Genomic DNA, 15,369 nt, shown 5'->3' with positions numbered 1-15,369 from the left:
TGATGATTTAATGGGAATGTTCTTGTCCTTGGAGAACATTGGAGGACTCTCTGACGTCAAAGAGGTGACTTATTGTAGCTTAGTACTTGGTTTCCCTGGAGAATCACATTTCCAATCCATTAGAAAGTTAGTGATGAAGAAACGTATATGACAAAATCAGAATGTGGAGGAAAGGTTTAATGCTTTAAATGGATGGACATTACTGGACCAGCATGTGAGCATGTGTTTGTGTGTACACTTTTGGGGGGTAATAACAGGGTTTGGTATTCTCAGTGCCGGGAGGAACCTTGTGGTCGAAACCTGCGTGTTGGGGCCTGTTGGATACAGAGCTCTCCCTCTCTTTCTCTTTCTAAAGCTAGCCTCTCCATCTCTGTCTGAACATGTCCTGGCTTAACAGTAAATGTTAAGGAATTCACACATGCCCATGTACATTCATCCTGTCACTTACATAGCCTTATTGTGTCTTTCACTTTTATTTGTCTCTCTAATCCATTGAGCAGGCCCACGCGCGCATGAACTCTTCAGAGAGCTCTGAAGAATTTGAGTGCAGAAAGATGAGAAATTTAAGAGTCTTAATAACTTTCCAATATCTATGCAAATCAGCTTCTCAAGTAAATGTATCTTTTTTATTTATTTTTAAGAATGTTTTTTCAACTCTTTCCATACAATGATGAAGGATGGAGACCACAAATATAACGGACTGAAATTAAGGTCTGCAATCACTGAAAAAAAATTATACAAGAAAAATCAGACTTTGCCACCATCCATTTTCATTGTATGGACAGTTTGAACATTTGTCTAATATCTCCTTTTTGTTCCACGGAGGAAGTACATTTAGCTTTTGAAAGACATGAGGGCAGAAGGTTCATTTCTGGGTGAACTGTCCCTTTAATAAGGAAAATAATAATTCCACACAATATGCGGGACTGTTTAAAAGGAGCGTTACCATTTGTCTATAAGTATGTGTTCATGCGTGCAAGTTGGTAAGAATGCAAGTGAAAGAGAGAAGGTTCAGACATAAGCCCAGCCAAATGAAAACAGCGTGTGAGACAGAAATAGAGTGAGAAACAGAGAGGGGGTGAGGTTGCGGTCGGTGTCAGGACCGCTGGATTATAGACTAGGACTTCTGCTGAGTGTAGAGAGATTTGAGGAGTAACGGGAGGTGAAGAGGAGAGATTTGAGAAGTGCATGTCTACTTTGTATAAAATGAGTTAAGAGCAAAAACAACAACAACAAATATCCCCTTTTTTTATATGTATGACAACTGGCACCTAAGTTAGGGAACTTCCTGCCCTAACCAGATACTTCCTGTTAAACCACAGGGTATTTTCTTGCAAAATTAGGGGAATTATGATGTCACATTTGAAATAAAGCTCCACCAAATACCTTTGCCTGTTTTGTCCCAGTAATTTGATTATTATTTTATTTTTTTGTGGAGATCATTGTGCTTGATTCCTTCTATCTAATAAGAAACATTTCTTTTAGTGGCCTCTAAGAATTCTTTAGAGAATGTTGGCATCACAAAAATGACATCATTGCTCTCAAATGTGAAATGTTTCCCTTGCCCTCCCCCTTTCATTTACTTTTCCTCACGTACCCACGTCTTGTTTGCACAGGTGGCGTAAGTAGACTGACAGATCCAAAACAGTTGGGATGGTCATTTAGAACAACAGGGTGTTATTTCTAGCAATTATTTGCCAAGAGTATTCACCAATTATGACATTAAATGTGATGTGTTCATCAACACAGATGCATTTCATTTACAACTATGCATTTGCCAGGCATTTTTATCCAAAGCGATTGCATTCAAGATGTGCATTTGATCAGAGTTTCCCTGGGAATCAAACCCGTGACCTTGGCATTGCAACAGGAGCGCTTTTGCCTTAGATGCGATGCTTAAAAAGCATTTGCAGTGGATACCATGATCTATGTGACATGTAATCCCAATGAAATAGTAATTTTGTGACTGCGCAAATCATTGGCCAATGTCTAAATTCAAATATCTCTGTGTTTCCTCCAGGCAAAGGGGCGGAGAGATGGGACCTCTTCATCCAGTGAGAACCCTCGGCCGGTGGTCAGGAGCGGGGCAGATGGGTTGGGCATGTCCTGGCAGGGTCCACGTACACTGCTGCTCCATAAGAACTCTCAGGGCTTCGGTTTCACGCTACGTCACTTCATCGTTTACCCACCAGAGTCTGCCCTGCACACCAGTTTCAAGGTGAGGATGCCTGCCAACTCTCACAAAATCAAGCTCTGACTAATCAGTCATTCAACAACTGAAATAAAACATCCAACAAGATACAAACTCATCAAACTGTATGTCTGCAAAGAGTAGTCAAGTTCTGCTCATTCAGTCTTCAAGGCCTTCTATCTTAAAAAATAAAAGTAAAAAAAGAAGTAAAAAAAACTTCTTTTCACAAAGAGCCATTTTCAATATTAGGGCTTAAAGGGATAGTTCACCCAAAAATGAAAATGTGATGTTTATCTGCTTACCCCCAGGGCATCAAGATGTGTGTTTATATATTTAGAACACAAATAAAGATTTTTAACTTCAACTGTTGCTCGTATAATGCATGTCAATGGGGTGTTTTCTATGAGAGTCATTATGAGAGTAAAAAAGACAGACATACAAATCTATATATTTTTTACAGACAAATCTCATCTTGTATTCCCAGCGACATTACTTCCGCGATGGCGCGGATCAGTCGAATGATGCATCTGATTGCACCGGGTTTTGACCTTACTTGACAGAAGTAATGGCATTGGGAATACTAGATGAGATTCATCTGATATGAGATAAAAAACATAACACAAATACTGTTCGGCTTCTCGCAGAAAGCGATCGTTTCGTGTCTTAAGACATCAATTTGTCGCCACGAGCCACCGGGTTTAAAAGGGATTCGTATGTCTATGTGTTTTACTCTCATATGAATCTCATAGAAAACACCCCATTGGCATGCATTATACGAGCAACTGTTGGAGTTAAAATCTTCATTTGTGTTCTACTGAAGAAACAAACACACCTACATCTTAGATGACCAGGGGTGTAAGCAGATAAACATCACATTTTCATTTTTGGGTGAACTATCACTTTGACATATTCTGGTATCAAACTTTTGAAACTTTAAAAGGCTCATCTATGGCATTAGAATCTAAAACCATTTTATTTTTAAGGATTTATCCCATGCTAGCTGCAATAGTGGTTGGTCCAAGGACTTGACCTCAAAGACTGGCATCAGTCTGCCTTAAGCATCTTTTTTTTTTTAAAGGAAAAAAGACCAAAGAAGCAGGGAGAGATAAAGTGTGTTCTGCTAATGCACATACAAAAAATGAACAGCTTATATAAAGAAAGCAATGAGATGCTCATCCCTATTTATTTATTTATTTATTTATTCATAAATAAAACTATATTAATAAAACATATTACTGCTCAAAACATTTTTACGGTACACTAATCTGTTTTATTAAATGTTTTAAATGCATTGGCCATTTTATGTTACAATTGGGACATATACTATCGTTCGATAATTTGGAATTAAGATTTTTATTTAATAAATGAATACTTATTTATTAAGCAAGGATTAAATTGATCGAAAGTGACAGTAAAGACATAATGCTACAAAAGATGTCTACAAATAAACTATTCTTTTGAACTTCTGGAAAATATTAAGCAGCAACGCCATTTTTATTAAGATTTCTGAATAATCATGTTACGCTGAAGACTGTTATAATGCTGAAATGCTGAGTTATAATGCCTAAAATGCAGCTTTAGAGGAATAAATTACATTTTAAAATATATCACAATACAAAACAGTTTTAATTTAATTTTTAATTTTAATTTAAATTGTTTTAATATTTCACAGTATTCACTGTTTTCACACAATATTTTTGCTCCGATAAATGCAGCCTTGGTAAGCAGACTTTACATTTTACATAAAAATAAAAAAAAACGTTTGATTGGTGGTGTATTATTAAGTGCGGGCTTTAGATGTTTGAATGGTGTGTGTGTGTGTGTGTGTGTGTGTGTGTGTGTGTACATGATGATGGAGAAACAAAGCCCCATTATGATTGGTCTATATGGCATCTCTTCTCTGAGCAGCTGCTGTTTGCTTTGCTTAGTCAAAAGGCCTATTTTGTGTTTGACTGGTACCACACGCACTCTGAGCTGGGCTGGGCCGTACCAGGGCTGCTGGGACAATGTGTTCTGGTCCACTCACTGTTCCCAGTGTCCACATGGTCACATGACTGTGTGGCTCTCTCAATCTGTCACCACACCAGCTCCTAGTTAATGCACACGTGGACTTACATTTTGATCTGTGGGTTGGATGTTGATTATAAACCTTACAGTTGTGGTCACTATCCGTCACTCCCTACCCATCTGTTTGCCCCTCTGTCTGTCTTTCTCCCGGCACGGCAAAGCCTCAGTATTGTGTGAGTTTGTTAGGAAAGAGCCCAGTCAGCGCAGACTAAACATTGGGCTGCCCACTTTAAACTGCCTGATCAGCGTTGCACGTGTGTGTGATTTGACCCTCCGGATTGCAGTCCGGTTATTTTGTGAAGGTTGTGCATGTGTGTTATCTAAACTGTGTCTGTTGTAAATAAAGATTTACACAGTGAATATTATGAATACTCTGTCATTTCCAGCACAGATGGAAAGATTCATGTTGTTGCGGTTGTTCTTTAGGAGGTGCGTTTATTTATTGTTGTGGCTAAAAGCAGTAATGTCACTCTGTATTCCCAGTGCTGACCTCTAGTGCTGAGACAGAGTCAGTGCTGATATCACTGTGGTTTATTGAGACTCAGTGTAAAAAATAATGTAGATGGGCAGTGAAGTCATTTCCTGTTTTTGTTCTTTATTGGTGTCTATGGTGTTGGTGTATGATATTGTTAGAAACCTAACCATGACGTTCTTCTCATGTAACAAAATAATTCTTGAACAATATATTGGCAACTCTGTTCAATATAATGAAAGTGAATGGGCACAAAATGACAAAAAAGCAACATTAAAAATATCATAAAGTGGTCCATATAACTTATATATAATAATAATAATAATAATAATAATAATAATAATAATAATAATAATAATAATAATAATAATAATAACAACAACAACAGCTTTTTAGTCATCATCCTTAGTCATTGTAATTGCATGGAAATGAGTCAGTGACTAGCATATTTGTTCAAAATTTCTCCCTGTGCCCTTTCAAGGTAGAGAGAAATTCATATTGTTTTTAAAAGTGACATGAGAAAAAAAAATTTTATTTTACATTATTGTGTGAAACTAAAACTTTAAAAAGCTTGATGAGCCCTATTTTGTTAAATACTCCGAGACTCTGTTATCATTTCTATTATATGATTACTTTAAGTACTTATTACAGAGGATAATAACTCACTTAAGTATTGTGAATCTTGTAAATTACTTTTAAATAATTTTAAATATTGTGAATCTTGTAAATTACTATTAAATAATTTTAAATATTGTGAATCTTGTAAATTACTATTAAATAATTTTAAATATTGTGAATCTTGTAAATTACTATTAAATAATTTTAAATATTGTGAATCTTGTAAATTACTTTTAAATAATTTTAAATATTGTGAATCTTGTAAATTACTATTAAATAATTTTAAATATTGTGAATCTTGTAAATTACTATTAAATAATTTTAAATATTGTGAATCTTGTAAATTACTTTTAAATAATTTTAAATATTGTGAATCTTGTAAATTACTATTAAATAATTTTAAATATTGTGAATCGTGTAAATTACTATTAAATAATTTTAAATATTGTGAATCTTGTAAATTACTATTAAATAATTTTAAATATTGTGAATCTTGTAAATTACTATTAAATAATTTTAAATATTGTGAATCTTGTAAATTACTATTAAATAATTTTACGCTAGTTATTTAGTTATCTTATTTTGCAATGATCTAACTCTCCTCTTATTGTTTCCTGTTAGGATGAAGAGAATGGGAATGGAAAGGGTGAGTCTCTCTTTTATATTTTTATATTTATACTTTTAAAAATCTTGTTCTTATTGTGTGAATTGCAGTCATTTCAACTAATTTCTTATAATTTGTAGATGACTTGTTAGTCATCAGAGTCGACTAAACTTGATGAACACTTTTGTTTTTCTGTTTCTTTCTCTTACCTACATTATTATCCCGTAGTTGTCTTTTAGCTCTCAGTAATTGATCTGAGATTAATTTGTGGCATAATCAATTTGTGTCATATGGTCAATGATCAGGGATTTGTTACATTGCACCCCCTAGAGCAAGTTCCCATTCATGTACACTCAAGGTCCTAATCTGCATTCAAATCAGTCTGCTTTAAGCAGGGTGGAGCACAATTTATATACAATATAATTTGCAAATTCTGTCATATAATTTTTTTTCTTATTTCCATATCAAGCAAAACAGATATCATATTGCAGTACTACATATCGATGTACTTGTACATGGAAATAGATGCAAGAAATATAAAAGCATGTCCAGATCTCCAGTGAGAAAGTTTACTGTTGTCTCATTATTCTTTACATATTGTAGTAACACCAAACACTGGACTGGATCCCAATATTTGAAGGAATCTAAAATCCAACATGGAGCTGCACAATTCTGGATAAATTGAGAATCAGAATTTTTTTTAAAATAGAGATCACAAATCTCTCATGACTCTGAATAGACAACTAAACAAAATAACATATCTATTTAAAAATGTTTAACTCTTTTCCCTCTCTTTTTTTTAAACTCTTTTTATTTAAAAAAAAAGAAGCTTCATGCATTCTTTTGTGTCAACACTTGAATGCGGGAGTTTCATAATTATTTTTTTTTTTTTTAACAAAATCATGTTGACAGAATCATGTTTTTTCCCTTCTTCGAACTCGAAGACTACATAAACAATGCTTTTATCACTCGTGTCTGTTTTTTTCTCTCTGTGTTTTGATCCGAGGATTCTCTACTCTGTCAGATGCGTCCCCTGCTGTATTATAAGGGTTGCACCGACTAGTTAACTTTAACTAGTGTCGCTAGACATTAAGAAATCATGTTAATTTAATCTTTATTATTTAATTTAATTATATCACTGACAACAGTAGTCCAGCCGTGATATTGTCATTTAAAAGTTGTTGTTTCGGCCCTCAACTGATGTTGATGTTGAGATGTTGTGTTTAGCCTGAAGCTCCGCCCTCCACCCGCCACCTATCTACCGATCACAAAAGGCTTGTTCGACTTCACCTAGCGATGCGCAGACCGATCGGCGGCTGACTTGAAGCAGTGCATGCCGGTTAGAAATGTTGTCCGACTTGAGACAGCGCCGACAGCACGTGACTGTGACGTATGTCAACAAAGTACCGCGAGAGCGATTCGAGAGCAGCCGGCTGATGCAGCCGCTGCAGATTCTCAAGGAAGACTGCAAGTGGATGCAAGAGCTCTGATGACGACACAGCTGATCCACGATTGGCCGATTCACCGAATTACAGCGAACACGTGCGTTTCGTGTTTTTTCTAAAACCTTACGTTATGCTAATGCTCAAAAATCATTTATTTATAATAGTAAAACCTCTTTTCATGTAGCCGCGATGTTATATCATCATGTTTATCAAACTAAAACTGATAAAAACCGTTGACAACACTTCATTGATAGTGTATGTTTATATGTTGAACATTAATCTTGTCCAAATAGACGCTTTATTAAACAGTACATACAGTACTGAATGAAAATTTCATCTGAAACATCTGTGTATTTGAGAAATAGTGCATTTATTTAACTTCAGCTGTGATAAAGTTTGCAAACACAGCAGAAGCGTCACTGTGGGAGGTAGAAAGTGTCCAACTTCACGTCTCCGTTTGCAGCTCCTCCCCGCCTGCACTGGGCTACTCTCGCCAATCGCATGCATCCAGCCGCAGCCGATGTCGAACACACCTAAAGTCAGTAGTGGTTCTACATCTGGGTTGCCAGCTCTGCTCTAGTTACCACAGCTGCGGCCACAAACGTTCCTGCTGGTCCTGCAGCCAATCTGGCAACCTCGATTCAAGGGGAGGGGGATAGGGGATAGTGATTGCAGTACCAGTTTTGGCCACAATCTTACATACACTTTCTTTAAGCTTGACATCAGCTAGTCGCTAACCTATAGTGGGAACAACAGGATAAGCCATTTCCTGACATGCATGCTTTGTCTCAAACTATTAAAAATGACCAATTAATACATACTCTATTAATTGACAAGCTCCCCTCAAGACATGTTTGGTTATACCATCTGGGTGCTCAAAATGAATCAGGAGATTGCACGCATCACCGTTCTAAACTACTGCGTGCTGCATTGTAACGCACATCACGCGGCGATCATGCGCACCACACAACCATTCAGTGGCACAAACATTTATTGTCAACATTGTTCTGTGATTTATCAATAAAATGGCTTAGAAACTGAAAAGTTGTAGCATATATTTCTTAGTAACTAAAAGTCACAGCTTCACTATTAGTAGAGAGACGCTGGCAGTAGAATTACCGCTAATTCACACACAATCACTCTCTCACTAATACATTCATATACATGTAATCTTCATATGTCATAGCTGTCCTGTGCACAAGAAAACCTGTGGTCGCGTCTCAGCTCAAGGTTCAGGGTTATTTGTTGACTTACTGATGTCATCAACGACTAGTCGAGTCTACTCGATTTTCATCACATAAATGTCGACTTCAGAAGCCATTCTATCTCTACTGTATAACGGAAAGTCAGAAAATCCTGTCAATGGCGGGAAAATCGTTAATTGATTTGAATGAATAATTAAAAAAAAAAAAGTATGTATTAATTAATGACATTCATATAGCTACTGAATGTTTTTTTATTGAATCTCTTGAATGAATGATTCAATGACAAATATTTTTAACAGTCACTTCTTGCTCCTTACTGGTGTAACAGTGTAATTGATACAATCTTTATTTTGAAGCGTCAAGTTACTTTCATGTGGTGACGCTAACATAGACATTATTGTTTATATCTGAAGTATAACATTTTTCCATAGGACTTCTGCAATAATTTAAATTATATATAATAACTTCAACCTTTGTAGTTGAAAAGACTCTTTATGAAGCTGTTTCACACCTATACAGGATAACTGTTCCCTTAGGTCAGCGGCAGCGCAAAAGCAGATTTGCTGTGATCATATTTGTCAAAGTTTTAAAAGATGGCAAAATTAAATGAAAGCTGCTTTTTACAGATCATCTGATGAAATAAGACGGTTATTGATGCTACAGTAAGCCCCAGCCCCACAGTTCCTAGATCAGTTTTGCATTGCCACCTCAACTTGTTTGTTGACTGTTACAGTCTGTCCTCATCTTATCATGTCATCATGATGAGACACTGGCATCAGTATGAGCAAAACACATTCCTCAGTGCCAATCTAAATATCTGTGAATGTGTGTGTTTGTATATCTGTACAGCGAAGTCCACAGTGAAGTCTACTAGTGAAACAATTTATTCTTCCCCCTTTTAGTTTTCCAATAAGGCACAGCTTATTGCCTTATTGAAAAACTGTAGAAAAATTAACTTGACTTACAGAATGTCACAGTCTTTCAGACAGCAGCACTCAAGCTGCACTAACTCCACAAATCAGACCTGATTGTCATGTTCAGTATGATTTGAGTTGATCCAAAGAGCACCTTGAGCTTTAATGGAAGAACATCTGACTATCTGTACAAAGTGTCACATGATCAGTCTCATTCATTTATTTAAGCGACCTAGATAGTCAAAATCGGAAATATTCCGTAATCATTTTATATCATAACATTCATCATTTAAAAATGTTACAACATTTAATTTTAAGGTTTAAATTTGTTTTTGAATTCCAGGTTTTCTACATGGTCTATTATATTTAGACCCACTGTAGTGTCTTCCATTTTTGTACAAACCAATGATTTACAATGTACTTTATATTTTTCTATGGCTGTGAACATGCTTCTGTGTTTCATGCAGGGCTCCATCGGAGTTGTCTGGAGCCCATGGACACCATCTTCGTAAAGAATGTGAGGGAGAAAGGCCCCGCCCACCAGGCTGGCTTGTGTACAGGTAAAAGAAAGAAGAAACTGCGTGCAGCTGGAATGATGTGTTGTTCATAGAAACGTCATGGCATCAGACTAATGGCCTGTTCACTCCAGTGGTCACACAAAGGTTTGGTGTGAAAATCCGGTGCAATAAACATTTAAATTTCAATGAATGGCTGTTAATGTGTCTGTTCAGACTGATAGAAACATTTGCATCCCTTATTGCAAAGGTTTTTTTTGTTTTTTTTTTAATGAAGAGGAGTTGTAATTTCCATTTAGCTATAACTTGAACATTTGGAAATGTTATGCAGTGTTTTGTTTTGTTGAATGAATATGGATGTAGCTGTAATTGATGGTTTGTGTGTTGTCCTGCTCTCTCGATTGCCCAAGACAATCTTAAGAGAGACCAATAAGATCAAACTAAACTATAAAGAAAACTGGTCAACCTATAAAATTCACATTTTTGTTAACATTCCCAGAGCCGCTGCTTTTACATAAAACTTGAATGGCAGAGGAAGAATACAAATTCGGCTTTCTTGTCTCTGTATTCTTGTATTTGATGTTGTCTGATAAACATCATAGCGAATATAAAACTCTGTACGCAAATTGTAATGGCTGCTTGGAAAAAAAATCACAGTGACAAGCAAGTGTCGGAAACAGAAATTTGCATAGTTTTTTGTGTACCTTGGTAACCAGAGTATTTTTGTTTTTTTTTATGAGCACCATCTACTTTCATAGAATGAATTTCTGCTCATTTGCCACTGTTTTATACATTGGTCTGAACAGATAAATCGCATATGATAATTAGACCAAATTCATACTGGAGTGAGCAGGCCATGACAGAGTTTTTCAGGTGGTGCAAACCCCACATAACCATGAAATTCAGTAGAAAGTAACTTTAGTTGTTGTTGTTGTTGACATGGTTTCAGTCCTAAAGACTTTTTAATCCACAGTTTACGTGTGTGTGTGTGTGTGTGTGTACACATGCCTTTGCATGCATAATGATTTAAGCTTTGATTATACCCACCCCAGTGCACTTGAGTGCGTACATAAGTGATCTCTTGTTTTGACTTGCCCACTTTTCTCAATGAGGGTCTGTTTCTTCTTTAGGAGCCGTCACAAATTCACAGGAATGTGTCTTATGTCACTATACTAAGACATTTTTGAAGCGTTGATATGGCATGACACAGTCTGTCATGCTTCCTGTGACTAATCATGTCAGCTGACTGCCATGGACAGTCCACTGTGCCCTCACTACGTTCAGAAAAATAAAGAGAGGCTGTGAACAGAGTAAATCTGAACTTGAGAGAGAAACTTTTTTTCCTTACCTGCTTTCCTTAAATTCTAACAATACAAGATTGTAGTAGGTTTGCCATATTTGTTGTTTTATGTGATCATTTTGGTGTAAATTCAATCGAATTGATACAATTGGTTACATGGAGCTAAGAGTAGTTAACCACATAATCAGATAATACACCTGCGAGGCGTATAGAACGTGATCCAGTTCTGTGGAAAATGACTTTACTGAGGAGCCTGGTCCCTGTCAACACAGGCAATGACTGCAACAGATCATACTCTACCTCTGATTATTGTATTTTAATAAGATTGGTTATGGGAGGCTCAGCCTCCATTGACTCCTCCGACAGACCGCCGCTGGTTGAGTTGATCCCATAACCTAACCCTGACATGAACCCAAAACACACCAGCCATCTAAGGAAAACAGAGTGAACACATGGAATGAGTCTACTTAATCTGTATTTTTCAAACAGACTGCACACTCTCTCCATGTAAAGAATGTTGTAAAGTTTGATTTTGAAAAATAAACGTTAAAAACATTAAACCCAATTATAAAACTACTAATAAATGAATGAAGGAAAGAAAATACAAGTTTTTAAAAGTCTTTTGTGCTCAACTAGGCTGCATTTATTTGATCAAAAATACAGTAAAACAGTAATATTGTGAAATATGAGTCAATTAAAAATAACTTATTTAGGTTTTAATACAGTTTACCGTGGAATTCATTCCCGTGATCAAAGCTGAATTTTCAGCATCATTACTCCAGTCTTCAGTGTCACATGATCCTTCAGAAATCAATCTAATATAATGATTTGCGGCTCAAGAAACATTTCTTATTATATCAATGTGGAAAACAGTTGTGCTGCTTAATATTTAATATAAAATATTTAATATTTTTAATATAAAAACTTGCTGACCTTAAACATTTGAACATTCTGCTTATTTGTAAGTATTGATTGTTTTAGTTTTAAGTAACTAATAGTATTAATGTTTCTGTTTTGTGTGTGTGTGTGTGTGTGTGTGTGTGTGTGTGTGTGTGTGTGTGTGTGTGTGTGTGTGTGTGTGTGTGTGTGTGTGTGTGTGTGTGTGTGAATTTACAGGAGACAGGCTGGTTAAAGTGAATGGAGAGAGTGTGCTGGGCAAGACGTACTCACAGGTCATTGCACTGATTCAGAACAGGTGAGCTCCTCAAGTCAAACAGCATCAAGTAATAACATTTAAAAAAAAAAAGTTAATTCCATTTTGTTACATGAGCTAATGAAGTTAAAAGTGAAAAATCTGAACATAACTAAATATTTACACATTGTAAAGTCTTTGTAAATATTCAAAATTTTCTGGAATTTGTGACATATTGCATGTTTTATGTAACAGAGTGACCTTAGGCAGTGTTTGCTGTCTGGTCAATTATGTGCATTACTTGCACATATTACAAAAGTTATTAATAATAATTGGGCCGAACTGACCCCAGTGTAAAGGGTGGCTATGAACTCAACCTAAATCACAACCAAAAACTATTAATGGAGATGGATTACTGGAAACACTTAATGATTTTTACTTCATATTGTATATATTCGTATTGAATTTCATGCTCTCTGGGTTTCTCTCACTTCTGTTTGCAGTGAGAGTGTACTGGAGCTCTCCATCATGCCAAAGGACGAAGACGTGTTGCAGCTGGTACGTGTACGTTTGAGCATTTTTACCTTTTTTCATACACCCACTCAATTCAATTCAATTCAGCTTTATTGGCATGACTGTCGGATAGTACAATGTTGCCAAAAAATTAAGCATGTAACAAGTTATACAGGTATAGATAGATAAATACAAAATATAATTTAAAAAAAGGAAAGAAAGGAAAAAAACTAAAACCTATACATTGCTACTCATACACATTCACTTACCTTATTGTCTTAAGAAGTGCATATCATACTTTATTATATTATATTATATTATATTATATTATATTATATTATATTATATTATATTATATTAATTATATTTTATTAATTATATTATATTATATTATATTATTCAGGGTTGTCAAAATGAACACGTTAATAACATGTTAACACAAATTCATTTGAATGGCACTCATTTTATTATTGCGCGATTAACGCATCGCACATTTTCTGTTTAATCCGTGGCGTAGCCCGTGGTTGGAGAAATTGAGATAGGCCATAGATGTAAAGGTTGCAGCAGCAAACATTAATAGGGAAAGAAAATGGTTAACATTGACATTACTATTCTAAACCAAAAGTGCAGTTATAACCTACATAAGCTACTATATTTTCGGTGTAAATTTTTTTAGACTCCAGGTCAAAAGAAAAGAGCGTTTTTACACTGAGCACATTCTCTGCAGTCCGAGCTGCAAATTCACTCTTATGCATATCCGAGGTAAATCATTAACACCATCACCACTTACAGTACATGTGTTTTATTGAACTAAATACATTACAACCGGCTAAAACAATTATGCAGGTTACTTTTCTGAGCAAGCGCGGTCCCAAGTCCGTGTTTCTCACACTGTTCACGTGAAACGCGGCACAGTTTGGCGCACACACATACAAAATACCGGCAGTTCAATAGGGAAACGCGCATCTCTTAAAGGGTCACACTATATTCCTACTGGTTACAACCTCCTCCAGGTATGCTGTGGTACTGGTGCGCTCACAGGTCTGCATGACAGCTTTTACATTACCATTTTTTCATACAAACTGTGCTCTGTTCTGAACTAAACTGCCAGTGTAAAAAATCCCTTTATTTCTATTTTTAAAATGAATGAGAGAAATCACTGCTTGTTTTGAATTTTAAGTTTAGGCTTAAGAGACACGAACAAGTTCTTTAAAAAACATTGATGACCTTTGATAAATGTCTAGTCTTTATGCTCTGAGTATGGTTTCACTAATAATAAATGTAGATTTGCATAAAGCATGCATATTTGTCCATACCCATGTTGATTAGACTAGTATTAAAAATTTGAAACATATTCATACACATTTACAACTGATAAAAATGTGCAATTAAGTTGCAATTAATTGCAAGTTAAATCATGACAATCATGCAATTAATCACAATTAACTATTTGAATCTATTGCTAGCCCATATTATATTATATTATATTATATTATATTATATTATATTATATTATATTATATTATATTATATTATATTATATTATATTATATTATATTATATTATATTTATTATATTATATTTATTATATTATATTAATTATATTATATTATATTATATTATATTATATTATATTATATTATATTATATTATATTAATTATATTTGTTCTGTCAGTTGATTAAAAAATAACTAATTAATCAGTTTTTCTGTAATTAATTGTGATTTAAGAAATGTTTCACTATTTTTATATTGTAATACTTTTCACAGTTACTCTCCTACTAATGTAGACAATTATGTCTCTATAAAATAGATTTTTTTAAAATTAATGATCCACATTACAGTATGATTGAAAGCTATTATATCAATTTCAACATTTATTAGTTTTTTTAGCCTTTCCATTAATGTGCTAATTTTGACAATAATTATATGATATTATACTGCATTTATATTATAGTAATTCCTATTATATTATTTATATTATATCAAATTTTACTAATCCTGTAGCTAAATTGTATAAATTCAATAATTAAGTCTTCTCATTAGTTTTTGTTTTTCTCGTTCAAAGCATACATCATTACATTATTAGTGAATATATTTAATTAAACATTATTTAATATATGTCCTTTGCCCCTTTGGTTAAGTTGTTATAAGGAAGTTTTTATGTGTTTTTTTTACTGGCAAACAAGGCAAAAATAATAATTATGAAAATGTTTTGTGATGGAAAAATATTTAGCTTTTTCAGAGAATAGAATTTAAGTAACTTCTTGGTCTAGTTTTAGTTCTAAAGTATAGCTAGTAAACCCACAACCTCACAGACAAAGTGTTTTGAAAAACATTTCCCATACTTTTAAATAGACGCAGAAACTTAGGTAAGGTTTAACAACTCATAAA

At 34.6% G+C, this 15,369-nt stretch overlaps 1 protein-coding gene across 6 annotated transcripts in view; it reads left to right on the top strand.

The window, feature by feature from the left end:
* Nucleotides 1-15,369, top strand: part of arhgap23a (Rho GTPase activating protein 23a) — an 80,268-nt gene that overhangs the window by 44,268 nt on the left and 20,631 nt on the right. For 5 of the 6 annotated variants that reach the window (XM_067419300.1, XM_067419274.1, XM_067419291.1 and 2 more), the window contains 5 exons: nt 2,021-2,218; nt 5,970-5,994; nt 9,984-10,076; nt 12,448-12,526; nt 12,967-13,027. In XM_067419300.1, the coding sequence (XP_067275401.1) occupies nt 2,021-2,218; nt 5,970-5,994; nt 9,984-10,076; nt 12,448-12,526; nt 12,967-13,027 (456 nt within the window). The remainder of the gene's footprint in view (nt 1-2,020; nt 2,219-5,969; nt 5,995-9,983; nt 10,077-12,447; nt 12,527-12,966; nt 13,028-15,369) is intronic. The other variant, XM_067419267.1, reaches the window with a different exon arrangement.

Source organism: Pseudorasbora parva, chromosome 2 (genome assembly GCF_024679245.1).
Source record: "Pseudorasbora parva isolate DD20220531a chromosome 2, ASM2467924v1, whole genome shotgun sequence".
Taxonomy (NCBI): Eukaryota; Metazoa; Chordata; class Actinopteri; order Cypriniformes; family Gobionidae; genus Pseudorasbora; species Pseudorasbora parva.
Note: the sequence above shows the minus strand (reverse complement) of the source record. Positions and strands in the feature narration are given on the sequence as shown.